The 16,473-nt window shown below is 42.7% G+C and overlaps 1 protein-coding gene across 5 annotated transcripts in view; it reads right to left on the reverse strand.

Annotated features, from left to right (window-relative positions):
- TRAM (translocating chain-associated membrane protein 1) overlaps positions 1-16,473 on the reverse strand; it is an 81,571-nt gene that overhangs the window by 48,680 nt on the left and 16,418 nt on the right. For all 5 annotated transcript variants that reach the window (XR_012893626.1, XR_012893625.1, XM_037420229.2 and 2 more), the window contains exons 3-6: positions 14,342-14,460; positions 7,105-7,221; positions 4,160-4,218; positions 2,604-2,688 (exon numbers count right to left, since the gene is read on the reverse strand). Coding sequence is in view for 3 of the 5 variants with exons in the window: in XM_037420229.2 (XP_037276126.2) it covers positions 2,604-2,688; positions 4,160-4,218; positions 7,105-7,221; positions 14,342-14,460 (380 nt within the window). In the remaining 2 variants the exon portion in view is untranslated. The remainder of the gene's footprint in view (positions 1-2,603; positions 2,689-4,159; positions 4,219-7,104; positions 7,222-14,341; positions 14,461-16,473) is intronic.

Consider the following 16,473-nt stretch of genomic DNA (forward strand, 5'->3'; position numbering starts at 1 on the left):
TAGCGACTGACCAGTTTTTCTGACAACCATTGGCGTCAAACTGTGAAACGAAGTGCACAAAGCAAGTGACTACGCGAGCGATACTGAAGACGACGAGATCGCCTTTGATCAGTATGAGTTAACGAGGAATTACTGTACAAGGCAGCTGGCAAGAAACCTACGTCCCGGAATGCTCACCCTGATGGTACACATGTGGATTGAGGTACAAATTAGAAATAAAAAAAAATAAATTTGACAGAATACTTAGAATAAAAAAAAAAAAAAGATGACGACGATTGTCCTGAGTAAGAGAGAGCGAGGCCTCGATGGCGCACATATGCGCCATGCTCACGTACGAGATTAGACGCAGAAAGCCTCGTGGCATGCAACCCGAGCCATGATGGAGAATCTGAAGGGTGAGCTGTCACTGTGCTGCGGGGTTTCAAACTGCGAACAACAGGAAAACCAGCATCGCAACAGAGATGGAAACGGTATAGCCGCCCAGTTCTGAAGGCTGTTGGCGGAAGGGGCCCTGGGAGTGGCCGTTGATCTTGGAAGACCCGAGTGAGGCTGCCCAGATTTGCACCCTTTCACAGCAGTTCTTGGTGAGCCTACAGCTCTCCCAATTCGTCCCAAGACGCGAAGCCCGCACCAGTCAGCAAAGTGCACCCATCAACAACTGACGAGCTATGCCTGACCTAGCTAGGCCGAAGATCAAGAAGAAGATCGGGACACCAGCCCTAAGGACAAGTGGCTTGTTAGGCCGAAAGAACCTATGACGACAACAACAATCTCGCCGCACCATCAAGATGGCAAGAAAACAGAGGGGACTTAAACTGTGAGAATGTTTCATCACTGAAACGCCACATTGGCAAAATGCTAGCTGGGGTGAAACATGACCATAACTTAACTTCTTGGGTATCGGCATAGAGCCGAGCTTTGTGCATGCACGCACGACATAAACTTTGAATGTGTGTTTCGTTATTACCTAGAGTGTATAAAGTGTATTTGTTTTGCCACGCTCATCTTCCTCTCTCTTAGTCCAATCCTAAGCAAGCCCACCCGAGATTACCATAAATCGTAATAATGGTACTTTTATTGAAACACATAAAACAAAATGATGATCGCTTTTAGTACAAAATACAGGGAAAGGAATTTGCACTTTTCATATTTACATTAAGTACTTACACTAATAGTAATAGGATTGCACGAATATCTAAAATTATTAGGCCTGTGCAAATATTCGAACAAATACTAGTGTATTCAAATTTGCTTCAAATTTAAATTATTGAAAATTTCAAAGTATCTGCAAGGAACGAATAGACGTATACTATTCCGAATGTACCACCTGTAAAGGTGATTTCACTGCAGTAAGAGGGTGCTTAACTGTGAAAGCACATATCCAGAAGAAATCCACTCTGCCGCGTAGTCCCCCTTCAAATTTAAAGGGACCCTGCAACCCTTTTTGAGCATTGTCAGAAAACGGTGCCAATCCGTAGTCGAAGGTACTGAGGACACGCAAGCTAAATATTATAGCACAGCATGCCGGCGTAAAATTCGCAATAAATTCTCAAAGTCAGCTAAAAATTGCTTTCTTCTCTCGGTAAATGACTCCAAGCACACGTGATTTTTCTTTCCTCGGGCCATCCCTCTCTGCTTATCTTCCAGCGCTTTCGTCAGGACGAGAAGAGAGAATGCACTAGGAGCATGCGATAAATATTTGCAACTCCGTGCGTACTGGACGGATTCTAATATTATGTGTGGCGGTGAATACATGAGGCAATACATAGCTTCTTCAGTGAATCCATTCCATGGCTACTTAAAAAGTGTCGCACAGCACCTTTAAATAAATATACTATTCTCAAATCAATTCATTTTATTAAGCTCAAGAGCTAGTTATGTCGGCTTATATGCTCCAAGTAAAATAAATTTTAAAATGTTATAAAGGGTTATGACTCGCATCCTGCTGAAAGTCAAGTTCTTTCGACTTCCTTTGAAAAAAAAAAAAAAAAAATGACGGTTGCATAGAGGCCACATTTCAATTTTTTTAAAAACATTGTGCAGGTTAGTTAGGCCATGATAAACATGCCTATTTTCATTATATATAATAAATACCATTTGAATTCGAGTTGAAATTATTTGGACAAAATCACTATTCGTTTTGAACCTAAAATTCCCTAGCCGCACAAGCGTAAAAATTCCCAATCTAATATGTTTCTAATAGTGTTTGCTATTTATTTCAATTCGCACTAAAACTTTTACTCAAGTGCCACCCTACCAGTGCTTCAATATAGCGAAAATAAACAGTTTATGGTTGATATATCGCGTAAGAACCTGCTTAATAATCGGCTCCAACTTTTCTCTCCAGCAGTTGCACAATTCGAACAATTTAGAAAATATTCGTTTCCATTTACACTCACACTTTAATGTTTGCATTCGCTTCAATTTCACTATTTGCACTTTCGTATTTGCCTTAATTAGAGACCAAGGCAGGGCACCTAGGAGGGCCATACACATAACACCATGCTCACATACACGCACACCTTATCCCCGATTTTACTGCACAAAAGTGGCGGAATCTCCATTCTAGGAGTGCTCATTTCTACAGGGCCACGGATGTTCACCTTCTTGGTCTTCTGGAAGTACAGCTCGGGGTAGCAGTGCAGCCAGTAAGCCAGCTGGATGATGAAGTAGAACTTGAACATGAACCTACATGCAGAAGAGCACAGAAGCTAGAGCTGCAGGTCATGTTCAAAGTGGGTGTCAGCCATTTCACATGCAATTAAACTCAAGCTTACAGGCACACATGTGAGGTTTCTAATAAATGTGTTAAGAAATATAAGGGCCACTGTTTCTAAATTTCAGAAGTAGAGTTACCATATGTACTCGCATATACTGAGCACGTTTTCTCGTGGAGAACCAATGTGATGCAAGAATTATGGATAGAAAATTTTCCGCAAAAACATACAGAGTGAAAAAGAAAACGAAGTGGCTGCAAATCGTGATGCTCCTGCCAGCAACGAACTAGAAGCTTTGAGAAGTACTAATCATGGGCAACCCCGAAAGTACGTGTGCATTGAAAGCACAAAGACTCATACCAATGCTGCTTGTCGCAACACTGCAGAAAAAAACATGACAATGACCCATCCTAGACATTGCAACGCAGTTCTGAAGGCACGTGCACGGGCAGCTCGCACACACTGAAAACAGACCTGAGTTTGCCGCAACCGCTTCACAGGAAACCTTGGCCGCTAGCTATCATCGATAGCGAACACCCTCTGAACGTGTGCAGCTAACACAGCCGAAGTTTATAGGCAATAAAGCCATAAAACAGCATTAGTGTTACGACTTTCCTTCGTTAGCTTAGCATTAGTGTTACGACTTTCCTTCGTTAGCTTATGGCTATGGTAGCGGGAGTTTCGGCAGACTCATTTGTGGGACTGCATGCTCGGCACGTTCAAAGGATCATCTATCTTATTTTCTTGTGTATAAAATACTCCTGCATTTAACTGGAACTTCCGACTGCAAACCACGCCAGAAAAAAAAAAAAAGATACCCACGTATTGTCATTAGGCGGCCTTCCTTGCATTACTGTTCAGACGTGCATTCAAGCCAACTTTCACACTGAAATTAATGTAACTACAGCCCGCATTCAGAGTTTAGCTCCAAACTTTCTCTAAATTTTGTGCATGTTAATAGTGAGAATATATGCTCCCTCGCTGTGTGATCAGGTACCTCCGAGTTAGCAAGAGTTTAATGCATGCATTTACTGTGACCAAAAACAAGTCGTAATCAGGTCTTACTGAATTATGTGTACTATAGATCAAATTTCGCTACAACAAAATTCTGTGATAAATTTTTTCGCCTGTCCCATCAATTTTGTTGTAGCGGAACTTCACTGTAAGCCAAAGTGGTGCATGGAGCATCTTCAGCACGTGCCTGACACTTGTATGCCCCTTCGTGTACAGGATACAAAGGCTGATATTTCTTTGTGCTTTCTGAGAACTGGTATCTGCTGTTGCTCATTTAGTACCACACAATATACAACCAGTTCAGAATGTCTCCAAAAGAATAACAGTATAACTAAACAACAAAAGTCGAGTGGCTCCACTGAGGCTCAGCTGCCCACAACATGACTGACCTACAGTTGACATTGCTATCAGAAGTGGTGGACACTTACGACATCTCATTATGCGGGTAGCCCTCCCATAACTTGTTGATGCTGGGTAGGTATCCTTCCTGCAAGAAAGAATAAAATGTTTGTTGCCAGAATGCAAAACGCATGATTCACTCACATTCGATGCCAGCTCTTCATTACAATCTTTATTCTTATGCAAGGAAGCCAGGCACTAGAACAAACTTAGACCGCTCATTGTTCATGCACACAATGTACAAGAAACATAAACGGACCAAAATCTCTCGACGTGTGGAATTGTTGTGGAGCGTGTCTTTTTAGCAACTATCGATTTTTTATAAAGAGGCTCTGACAACAAGCCACTTGTCTTCACAGATGACGTCTATGTCCCAGCAGAAATTCCACTGAAAAGACTAATTAACAAAATCTCCTTAACTCTACAACATTAGGGATTCATACTTTGTCCCCTGCCTTTTATAATTTACACTAATAATTCTACCAATGCAGGAATAAACATGAACATGTTTCGCAGCAGCGTTCCTGATAATACTTGTGAAGTGAGAAAAAGTGATGTAACCTACACAACTAATAAAACTAAACCCTGAAAATAAATGACTGCCGCTTTCCACCACCGTAAAAATCCACTTTAAAATTGCTAGTGGTAACCTTGAACTAGTTTTTTCCTAAAAATATTTTAGAGTAACCCCCTCCAGTGATTTAACCTCAGCTACACTCATTACGAACGTCATTTCATTTGCCAGTAAAACACTTGGGTTCTTAACATGCTTTCTGTGCCATGCCCTTCAAAATGTAAAACTACGTAATTCCCTATCAGTCTCTCATCAGGTAGAAATTAGACATTGCATCACTCACTTGGAGCCCTCATTACTTAATCTCATCAATCAACTCGAATTACAGTATTTACCCTCATAAAAGGCACACCCCCAGTTTGGTCGTGAGAAACCAGTTTTTCTTTTATTTCTGCGCATAAATGGCGAACCCCGAGCTTGGTCAAGATAAGTCGTTCTGTATGGTATTTAAATGCATGAATGCAGTTTGACGCCTTTTTACTTAACTGGAGCGAGGAAAAAAATTTAAAATAAATCAAGACCGTGGCAGCGCTGTGCAGGTTCGCTGAGTGAGGAAGACAGGCGGTTGCTTCGGTGTCAGTAACATTTGCACCGGCACCGGCGTGGCTCTAGCGGCGCACGCTTCCCTTGGAAGGTGTGATCACGAATTCAAAAGCTTTTCGGCTTTCCGACACAAGCTCGCGCCTTTGCTGCCACAACGCGGGCTTGCTCAAGCTTGGGGGACTTTTGTCGCTGCTGATTTTTCGGCCTAAACATCGCATGACGCACACTGCTCATGGATCAGTACAATCTTTTTGACACCCGACCTTCATGCCGTAAACTAAGCTTATTCAGCATTTGTTGTTTAAAGTTGCGCTTTGGTACGGAATCAATGTAACTCTTTGCGGTGGCTCTACTTGAGGCATAAGACTAACATTCCAATGGTGGTTCAAAATTTCATTTCAATATCTTAGGATAATGGGTGCAGGCTGTGAAATGAACATTTGCTACCGTCCAGCGCACGAAATTTCGATCGTGATAATGCGTGTAATAAAAGTGGCCTGAAACGATATCAGCCGATTTCCACGAAGGCACTTTCTTTTCATCGCTTTTTTTTTTCGCGTTCATTGGTCGGCGATGTGGATCTTGCGATGGTAATTTTTGGAAATTTGAATGCTTGTAAGCACACTACATCGCATGCCCCAATTCTCTGACAGGTGAGACTGCATACTCAACATGTTTTGCAATGCTGTAGTCGGAAACAAAATTTTCGGAGTTTAACCCGTGCCTTAGGCACACCCCGAATTGTTCGCCAGATTTTATGAAAAAAAAAGGTGTGGCTATTATGCGAGTAAATACATTAATTCAAAATTGAGCTACATTTATTCACTCCAAGTACTCATATGACGTCAGGATAACAGCCTAGAAAACAAAATCCCGTTTTTCATTATTGGCATCTTGTTGCCACATCGCTAGCATTTGTCTTTTTCACAAGCATTTTTACAGCTCCCTTGATGAGCCACCATACCCCCCCCCCCCCCCCCCAACTGACATGACCCTCCAGACGGTTACCCGCAACAAGTTGTGCACCCACATGCTCACAAAGCAACCTTTTCATCTTTATTATTTCTTTAAGCAGCAACAGACTGGAACGCCTTTAGGACGTCACAGCTGTAACCGGTTCTTCCATATTTTTGACCACCTTAATAGATTACTTTGCACTGTATTAAAACATGGCTTTGATTTTTCGTGCAAGTACCCACCCCACAAGTAATACCCCCTTCAGTCGGGTATTTAAGGAACAAAAATGAAATGCAATCAACAACTCGAGGGAAGTTGGTTATTCAGAAAAGCAGGGCATCCCGATTCATGGCAGAAATATTTTATTCTAAGCATACACGCATGTGTGTACACACACACACCACACTACTGTACCTGTACGGTGAATGTATGAACAATCCAGGGCACAAAATGGGTTATGCTCATTTACAACTGCACACACACAAAAATTAATGTAGAATTGGCACTTATGCTAAGTTTTTCTCTATGTTTTGTTGGTTATATTCAGCAATACTACTACTAAAGATGGTTGTTGGATCTACTAACACCGATGCCACGAAACACTGCTTCAATACACAGTTGAAACAGGCATGTGTAATTACTATACAACAAGCATTTATGTATTTAGGGCACGTTTGAACAAGAACAAAAGGAAGAAAAAAATGTTATGCAAATCTGTAGCCTTATGGAAATACTCAAACTTCATTAAACAAAGCTGCATCTTTCATGAAAGTATAAGTTCGGTATATCTGAAAATTCGTTATAAAAGTCTATTCCTAACCGTATATCTATTGCAAGACTTAATTTACTTTGTTATATCGAAGTCTGAGGGTACAACTCTCGTGAGGAGAAAGTACATGCCTTGCGGATGATCTCTGCTCCCCAGAGAAAAGAGGCGAGGCAGAAGATGAGCAGCTGGCCTGACTCGTTGAATTTGCTGTGCTTCATCTTGGACAGGTGCATCTTGCGGTTCAGTTTCTGCACAAGGATCACAATCACTCACACAAAGTGGCTTCATAAAAAGCCAGTGAAAAACCCCGAGATATAAAAATTGTTATGAAGAGAACTTTGCCATGTGAACATGCTGTCTTAAGAATTTTGCAAATAGGTGCTCTTATTACGAAGTTACAGGGGTTAGAACATTCGTTCCAGCTGGTTTCTAATTTGTGCACGACCTCGCCACCCTTCTCAGCCATAGCCCACGCTTGCGACTCTGCCCGCTTCAGCAATGTGACACGGCATCAGCGATATGTCAGCTGCGCGCTACCAACAACATGCAGGGCTTCTTCAAAATGAGCACGTTACATAGCGACGCTGGGAGGAACCGCAGTTCAATGAGCACCATTCTCCAGGCGGTAAAGTAGCGAGGCGCCTCTTTATGTGGCAGGCTTTCACTGTGCCAATACCGCTTCTCTTGGTGGTCTCGCATCTATACAAAACGGCACGGGGTAGCAGAGGAAAACGGAAATGCAAACTGCACGGCCAAGACGCCGTTTCGTAGGGCAAAAGACCACTCGACAAGCTAGTTCACTGGTTCGTCACGTTGCCGATAGGCAAGCTTGCGTCACCGTACGTACGAGGGGAATTGATGAGGCGCAGGAATTGTTTATTGAAATAGAGGGTCTGTGCAGCATGCCGCACTGTAATATTTCAAAAATATGATCCTCACGGCCTACTGTATGAATTGGCAGGCTTGTTTAAGTAGCTCCGAAAAATGACAAATTTAATTTTCACAATATCCATGAACATGCAACGTTTCATTAGATAGTACACTCAAACCTCATTATAACATAGTCACATATAGCAAGGAAATAAGTTTGCTATATCAAAGTACTTGTTATAAAGGTTATTTTTAGCACTGTATCTAATGCAACTCTCTTCTCTTTTTACTTTATTATAAGCAACATTTCGTTATATCTATGTTCTTTATACTGGTGTCTGAGTGTATTCGTAAGCATGGCAAAATGTCACTCCTGGTAATTTACCGTTGACCATAAGCATTGCTGACCAGATGACTTTTGATCAAATTATTGAGTTGCTAATTCTTCCTGTAGCAAATGGGTCAAACATCCATTACGTGTTTGTAAGGCAACGCCTGCATCTGCTACAATGCACTCTGGTGCAGCTGATGGTAATTAGGCCTGACAAAATTTTAGTTATCGTTTAACTAGAACTTAAGTTTTCATGCCCTGTCCCATTCAATATTACTTGCACTATACAAAATTTGCATACAGTTTCTTTCCCGAAAACAGTTTCAAGCACTGTGTTGTGGAACACCTGCTTGCCCCACTTGGGCTTATTTCCCGCTACAAATAATGCCAATTCCTGCAAAACGAGCTGTTTGGTACTACATTTTAGCACAGAAAAGAAATACGGCAGTAAGGACAATAGCTACAGCAGGGAGCCAATATTATATGGTAGCACAGAGAAAGGACAAGAGAAGGGACATTCAAGACAACACAGACATTCAAGACAACACAGCGCTGTCTTGTCTTGAATGTGTCTTTTCTTGTCCATGATCTTTCTCTGCGCTACCATATATTATCATGCTACCATACGCACAAGCTCAAATCACCACCCTTAGGGTGGCCAAGCCTACAGTTATCCGAAATTTCAATTGAATTTTTATTTTAAAAATTTAAAGCAGCTGTGCGAAGAAAGAGCAGAGCTTTCTCTTGGTTCTTTCTAGTTTCAGATCCAGTGGGCCACCCCAACTGCACGTCTGCTCCCCGTCTCTCACCTCTAGGCATTCCTCCCGTTTACAACCCTATGGCGCATGCGTGTCCCCTCTCGTGCTGTCCGCTCCTCTCGCCTCGTAATGCACACAGCATCTGCTAGCGCTACACAACCGTTCCCTAGGTAGTGCTGGTGGGTGATGTCCCTTGTGCGTTGCTGAACAACAAAATTTTACAAAGTGTGCGTACACTAAAAGCATACTGCGGGTCTCCGAGTCCAATTGGCGTCTTCTGTACCCATAGGCGATTAGCAGCGATCATGGTTTTCTAGTAGGAAACACCGATCCATAACTGCGTGCTTTGCGCCTCCACAGGTTCTCTCCTGCACAATGCCGCGATGAGTGCCAACGTCAACTTAGCCGCCAGTGTAAGCGTTAGTGCCCGCTGCTTCGCATCTACACGCGGTTCCCTTTAGCGGGAGATGGCGTAATTTTTTTATTGTGTTTGTATTTATACTTTTCTGCTTATTTGTTCCTTTTTTCTTGCTTGCTTTCCGATAAAATTTTACCTGGTTTGTGTTGTCATGTTTCCCTGGCCACAGTGATGCCTACACTTAATATCATCATCAAGGTGTTCAAAGAACAAGAGAAAAAAGACTTCTCTTGGGTGCGTGCTCGATATGCGACAGCCGGCCATGCTACGTGTGGTTTTGCCTGCATTGTGTCAAGCAACGTCGGCAAAATTCGATCACACAACAACAGCCCAGCCCGATGGAGTGCTCAGCACTTGAATGAAAGGGGTTTGAGAAGCTTATTGATGAGTTAACTTTGCCCATGTTCTCACCTGGTGACTTTAAGTGGGTATAACTAACATATCTTATTTTTCTAGTATAATGGGGGTTCAAGCTAGCAAGTGCACCAAGTGGCACATGCGCCCGTGCCCATGGAAGTGAAAGATGTCCCAGCTGTCAAAGATATAATCAGGAGTGCAACAGCAAAATGTTACTTTTGGAGCACAAAACTCATTTTTTATCATGAAAGACCGAATTTGGAGCAGTATGAAAAAGCAGTGTTACAGTTAGAAAAAAATATAGGTACAAAAGATGCAATATGCCTTGTGCGCTGTGAGTGAGAGCACTTCTATTTCAATAAAACTAGCATTTTGAACCAACTCACTGAGCAAATAATGATAACATTCGCATTACCATTTGGTGCATCTGACTCTGAATTCAAATGTGGATCTGCCAAGCCGGCGACCTTGAAATTCTGGGGATACGTAGGGGTAAAAAACAACAAATAACTGGCCCACAGTTTTATCAACGACGCCAGAAATGTTACACACTGCTCGAAATCATTGCCAGTAATATTTTTAGACGTCATCGATCCTAATAGTACTCACAATTATGCGCTGTATACATGCATGAGTAACTGAACAAAATATACTGTGTCCCTTTATTAGAACTAACAGCCCCTTCAAAATTGCAACATGCTTTTTCGCAGGGCACCAGTGTTCTGCAGCAACGGGGGATTAGGCAGCGTTTTGCATGAGTTGGAACAAGTCATGAACACAGTGATACCCCTCCCCCTCCTTTTTTCTCCCCCTTTTTTTCCGCGATGCGATTAGGTTTAGGACACAACTTCTTGGCTCGCTTGTTGGCCTGGCGACGGCACCGGATATTTATCGCCAGGACGACGCAACTTCAAGACAAAAAAATGTTTTATATACCGTTGCTATGGCAACCAACGTGGTCGCCAGCAACGCCGATTTTCGCAGCATTTCGAGTCTGTTTGCACGTGGGAAACACAGCCTACGCTTCCAGCTTTAGTTGCTCACATGCCATAGCCACGTTTGCGACTAGGAAGTTAATTTATCTTGCGAAGCATTGGCGACTAGAGGAATGCTTTTTTTGTACTCAAGTTACGTCGTCCCGCCGATAGGTATTCGCAGCGGTCAGTGAACCGATGGGGCGTGGCTTTGTTACTTTATTTGGTTGATTGCGTGCCACGAGTGTCCTGACCTAATGAAAATATATTCTACACCGTTGTTTAGCATTAGGGTCTGCGCACTTAGATTGATTGACGACACAAACTGCATGCAGATAGCCAAAGTGGCCGCCATTTTTCGCTGAAATCAGCGCAGCTTGGCACAAACGGTGCAACTGTTGCGCCCTTGCATAATCAAGGCTGAAATACTTACGGTGTGCTTCTTCACATACTGATGGAAACAGAATATGTAGTTATAAGGCAGCAATGGGCATACACAAATCAAGAATGAAATTCACACTACACACACAAAGAAAAGATCAAGTGAAAATGGAGTCTTTTTGTGCCACTACAATAGTTGTCATCTATCATGCGTTCCTTTCCTCGCACTATTGCCGCCTGCCCGGCACTTTCAGGTCACGAATGACATACAATTAACCGATTTTATAGTGCAGAACATCAAAGAAACGTTTTGTTCACTCTCTCCAGGCGCAAGACTATCGTCTTCCAAAGACATTTGCAGTGGACCATGCAGATACAGGGCCAATAAATTTTTTAATATTCACACCAGAGCAATGAAACTAGAGCTGTTTATAGAACTTTTTATGCTGAATTCGAATACATAATTGGTTTTCTTGGAAGTTGCGTACTTTTAGTTGTGCAATATGACAAAGTGTATACCTAAATCCCCCCCCCCCTCTTTCCATCAATAGTTCAATAACTTTTTACCAATGATAGCTCATAGTGTTTCAAGTAAAGTAGAGAATGCCGAAAGCTAATTAGAAAGTGCATACAAAATATGTATTAATTCTAACGGAGGAAGTTCATATTTCTCCAATCCTAGTAAATGTTTATATAAATTTTTATTATTATTATTGAAACTCAAACAAGATCATTGCATTTCCCGTACTTGGTAAAAAATATGATTCGATTTCAATATCTTAGGATAACAGGTGGGAGGCCATGAAATGAAGAATTGCTGCCATTCAGGGCACAAATTTTAGTCGTGATAATGCGTGTATTGTAGGTGGCCTGAAACGTTATCATTCAATTTCCACAAAGGCACTTTCTTTTTGCAAAGGCACTTTCTATGTGGTTAGCAGCAGACATGATAAAGAAATGCTGAGGCGTACAACGCCAAATAATGACATTGTCCCAAATGCATTCCCGTAAGACGACTCCAAGGAAAAAAGAAGCTTTTCTTCACTATCATTTACATTGCTGGGAGGAACAAGACATCACTTAGCTAGCCTCATAAAGCCAACTTGCCCGACACTCTTCAATCTTTCTGGGGCTGCTCTGTGCTGCAACCACATGGTTTAACAAACCTTGCTTTCCTTTTGCACCAAAGTTTTATATAGCTAAGGCGTCTTGTCTGTACACCACAAACCTCCTAGTGTTTTTAGAAAACAGGGCAAAATACAAAAAAACCTCACAGGGTGTTTCACACATATGCTTAAGACGCCTCAACAGCAAAAGCTATTTTGTTTTCATTGTGATAGCAACAATTTAAACATTCCCAACTGGTTTTTGCTGTCGCCGTCACGTTTTGTGTGATGTGGAAATCAATAACATCCCCCCGCGCATCATATGCTTTACACACTGGTCAAAGCATGCGAGCGAGGGCAACAAACGTGGCTGAAACAAAGATAAAAAGAGCCGACGTATCTTCGTTGCATGGAGGGCCCATGCGATAACATCACCTGGTGTGCCAGGCCCGCCATTTATTCTTACTCAAGCAGAAAGAAATATACCACCCTTGTTAAAAAAGCGTGAAGGAATGCAAGGAAGAGGAAGGGGAGGGGCAGAGAAGGGCGTTGTGGCTCTAGAGCAGCGCTAGTGAACTTTAAGGGCGCGGTCCCTATCCCTGGTGCTTTATAGATGGCTTGATACCCTTATACGTCTTGTACTCTCAATGCGAACAGACTGCAAAAAGTGCTTCCCTTCATGGTGCGGCCATGTAGGGGGTATGCACCGAGCCTTGATCACAAGGCAGCCGCACTATCATCATGGCGCATTAGAGGCCTGACCAAACGTGCCATTTGTGCTGTACGTTCTTCTGCATGCAAGAGGTGTTCCTCTAGTGCTTCTTCTAACTGACCTCAAGCCTTACAATGAAATATTTTCTGATAATATTCACTGTGAAAAGCTTAAGTGGAACTAACAAACTGTATCTCTTGGACTTGATATCGGGTAACGCCATTGAATGTTGTTTAAGGGGACTATGATTACTCCTGCTGCCAAAGTGGTTTTTGCGCTGTCAGTTATCTGAATGTGAAGCAGAGGTTATTAGCGCAGAAACTTTATAAGCAGCCTCATGATGCTTCGAGCACGCCCGCTTCATATTTATTTAATGGCCGTGCCTCGAAAAAGTGCGCCAGTGACTGCGGCCGAAAATAGAATTATGAAAAAGCTCTTTTTCTGTCTGACGATACATGAATTAAGCATATTTGAGGAAAACTGTCAACACGTTCCCACTGTTTACTTGTTTTCCTGCAGACCTGAAGCGTGAAAAATTAGACAGGCGCGACACATTCCAAAGGCACATGTGAAGTTATTAATGAAAATTGCAGTATTATGAGCAACGCCACTCTTCATAGGAGCTATCAGCAGCATTCCTAAAAAAGACTATGTCCGCCTGTGAATCACTGCCACACTTACATGCTACGGATTGGGCCAGATGTCAACAGCCACCGCTGAGAGTGCGTTTTGCTGCTGAGTCAACTTGCACAACAGAGGTTGCGTCAACACCAGGCATACCATCGTGAATTACTTGGGACGCACGTGCAATTACTGTTCATTCTGTGGATCTCGGGACGTGGTTTTCGCTTTGGTGGCTCTGAGAACAAGCTGCATATGTTTTGACATGCTGGAGTGAGCATGCCACTTTAGCGCAATTTTCATTGATAATATCAGGCAGATAATATAGGGCGCATCGAGGGTACTCATAAGAAAAGGAAAAGACAAAACAGCCAGGCTTGATCGAGAATCTTTTTACATTCACACAACTTGCTCAATCGCAACTCAGGTAATCTGCCCTCGATATACAATCAATGCTGACGTCAAACTATCAAGCCCGTATGAACCACTCCCCTGCAAACCTTTCATTCTTTGTGAACAAGGCCATCGCAGTGGGGCCAAGCCTGTTATTTCAATGATCAGTCGGCACTACTATTTCCCATCCTTAACATGACTGAAATTTAACAAACACATCTTGCACTACATTAAATGTGTCCGAATTCGCTCAGCCTCCTGGGTCTGGCCGAACGCCCAGTGCTAAGTTTGCTATCATGACTCCTATAAACAGACATGCTAGAAAAAGCTACATTCAGAACTACTACGATGTATAGCTTTCCCTGCTAAAGTTTGTCTGCCGGTGTGTCAAGCAACCCAAATCTATGCCCACCGCTTTTGAAAGCGTGCTATGTAAATGCAACTCACGTCAAGAAGGTATTCCTGGATGATGGCATGCATCACGATGGCAATGAGGAAGTAGAAGAAGGTCAGGCAGATATCCTTGGCACCATATGTATAGTTCACCACACCTTGTGTCTCCATGCCTGGGCACAAACACATCGCAGCAGCATTAAACCTATGTGCATAGGCCTCATTATCAGCCAAGCTTTTCTTTTTGGTGGAGGGTGGGGGGGGGGGGGGCTGTACTTTTTTAATATATATAAAAAGGCTGGTTGTTTCTGCATGAGAAAACCCAGCCTGGCCAACTAATACCCCTGTCTCGCGGTCAAGACTGAGCTCTGTTTAAGTACTTCGTATTTCCGTTGAAGGAGATGCGGTTCGAGTCTCACCATCTCAATTTCCCCATTGAAATTAAATGGAGCTTTTGGAAAAGGGAGTTCCGTCATGGCCAATGGAGCTCCCTGGAATACTCTCGTTCACACACAGCCAATGCTACGAAGAAAACTGCACTAACAACATCATCTTACTAATCTCAATTGTAGATTTTAGCATTTGGTGTAGCATTTCACACCTTGTAGCTTCAGTAGATAATTTGAGGATATGATGATTTGTACCTTCTACACCCAACGCTTCATCAAGCCGCCACCGGTAAGTGTTGCGCGTGGGACAATTGCACTTTCCCACTTAGCTTCATTAGAATGAATGCTTTAAAAGCAACTACATATGTGAAAGATGGAACGTTCCGACAAGCGGTGAGCGCCATTCTTGCCCTTTGTGGCTTCTGTCGAAAGCTTGCACGAAGCCGTGTAGCATAGCCACAACTCCATTCTAGTATAGCACCATGAGGGAGATGAATGGTGAATGGAGGTAAATGAAGTTGGGTGGTTACCATGTGACAGGGGTATAACCTGTTCATTTAGGAGACTTGTTGGTACTTAGTCTGGGCGGGAATAGGTCGTACTGACCTCTGAGCAACCCTGAGCTCAAGCAGCCTAGGCTTCGGTTTGGCATCGGCGTCCGATTTCTTGGCCTACACGCTCAAGCGAGCCGAGCATGCATCGCCTATGGCTGCAGCAACTTCACAAATGGTAAATCTCGTACCTTCTAAATCCTAATAAAATAAAACAAGAGCAACGTGCCCACAGTAACTTGTGTGCAATGGTTGTAATAGCCAGAAACTGCCGGTATGCCGCTGGCATGGTGACCTTGCAGCTGCCAGCACAGCTGGTGCACTTTTCACTGCCTCGCCTATCAAGGTGACATCACGTGAATACAACTTATACCAGCAGCACAAAAAAGGGACAGGAAGCATAGCCGACTATCAATTTACTTTTTTTGACAAAAAAAGAAACTGATATGAGCGCGCACGCACACAGCAATCACACCCTCTATTAGACCATGCAAGGATCACTGTCAAGATACCAGAGCTCTCCGTCATGCAGGAACACAGATGGTGTGCTCACACAATTATCAGGGCCAAGTTTGTAGACCTGAAAGGCTTCAGTAACTTCGCACTGCTTCTGCATATCAGCCGTTGCAGTCACCGAAACATTGCTGTATTTATTTATACCGAAATTTCTCACAAGAGACATGCCAGCCTTATTTAATTGAATCGTCTCTTAGATTTTCAAACTCAGACATTCTTGCTTCATTGTTTTTTTAAAAGCGGTCCTCATTACTGGCATTACAAATGACTAATTCTCTGTGATAATCATAAGAAAGCAACAACTTGTAACACATAGTTCCAGAAATCTTAACTAGGCGGTTCAACCTTAGAACTGACGGCTTGAAAAGTTGAAGACCCATTTCACCACGTTAACGAATTGTGTGTTAGGTACAAATGTGGCATTTTTAGACTCAACAGTAGCTATAGTAGTAACAAACATTTTTGGGAGATTAGGGGATGTCACCTTCATGGTTTTACACCCACTAGGCTGGTTTTCTAGACAGGGGGCTAATTGCAGGTCCACACCCAAAAGTGGCCACTATTCTGGCTATCGTATCACCATTTTCATTTTTTTTTTTGTACATTGTGAGAGTCAAGTTAACAACTATGATGACAAATATTTTATTAAAGTTGCCAAAAGCACCTATGTACCGACTGCTTTCTGTCTTGCATGTTATGGTATAGAAAAACTTAATTTAGGTTCGTTCGG

The sequence above is a fragment of the Rhipicephalus microplus genome, chromosome 2 (assembly GCF_043290135.1).
Source record: "Rhipicephalus microplus isolate Deutch F79 chromosome 2, USDA_Rmic, whole genome shotgun sequence".
NCBI lineage: Eukaryota > Metazoa > Arthropoda > Arachnida > Ixodida > Ixodidae > Rhipicephalus > Rhipicephalus microplus.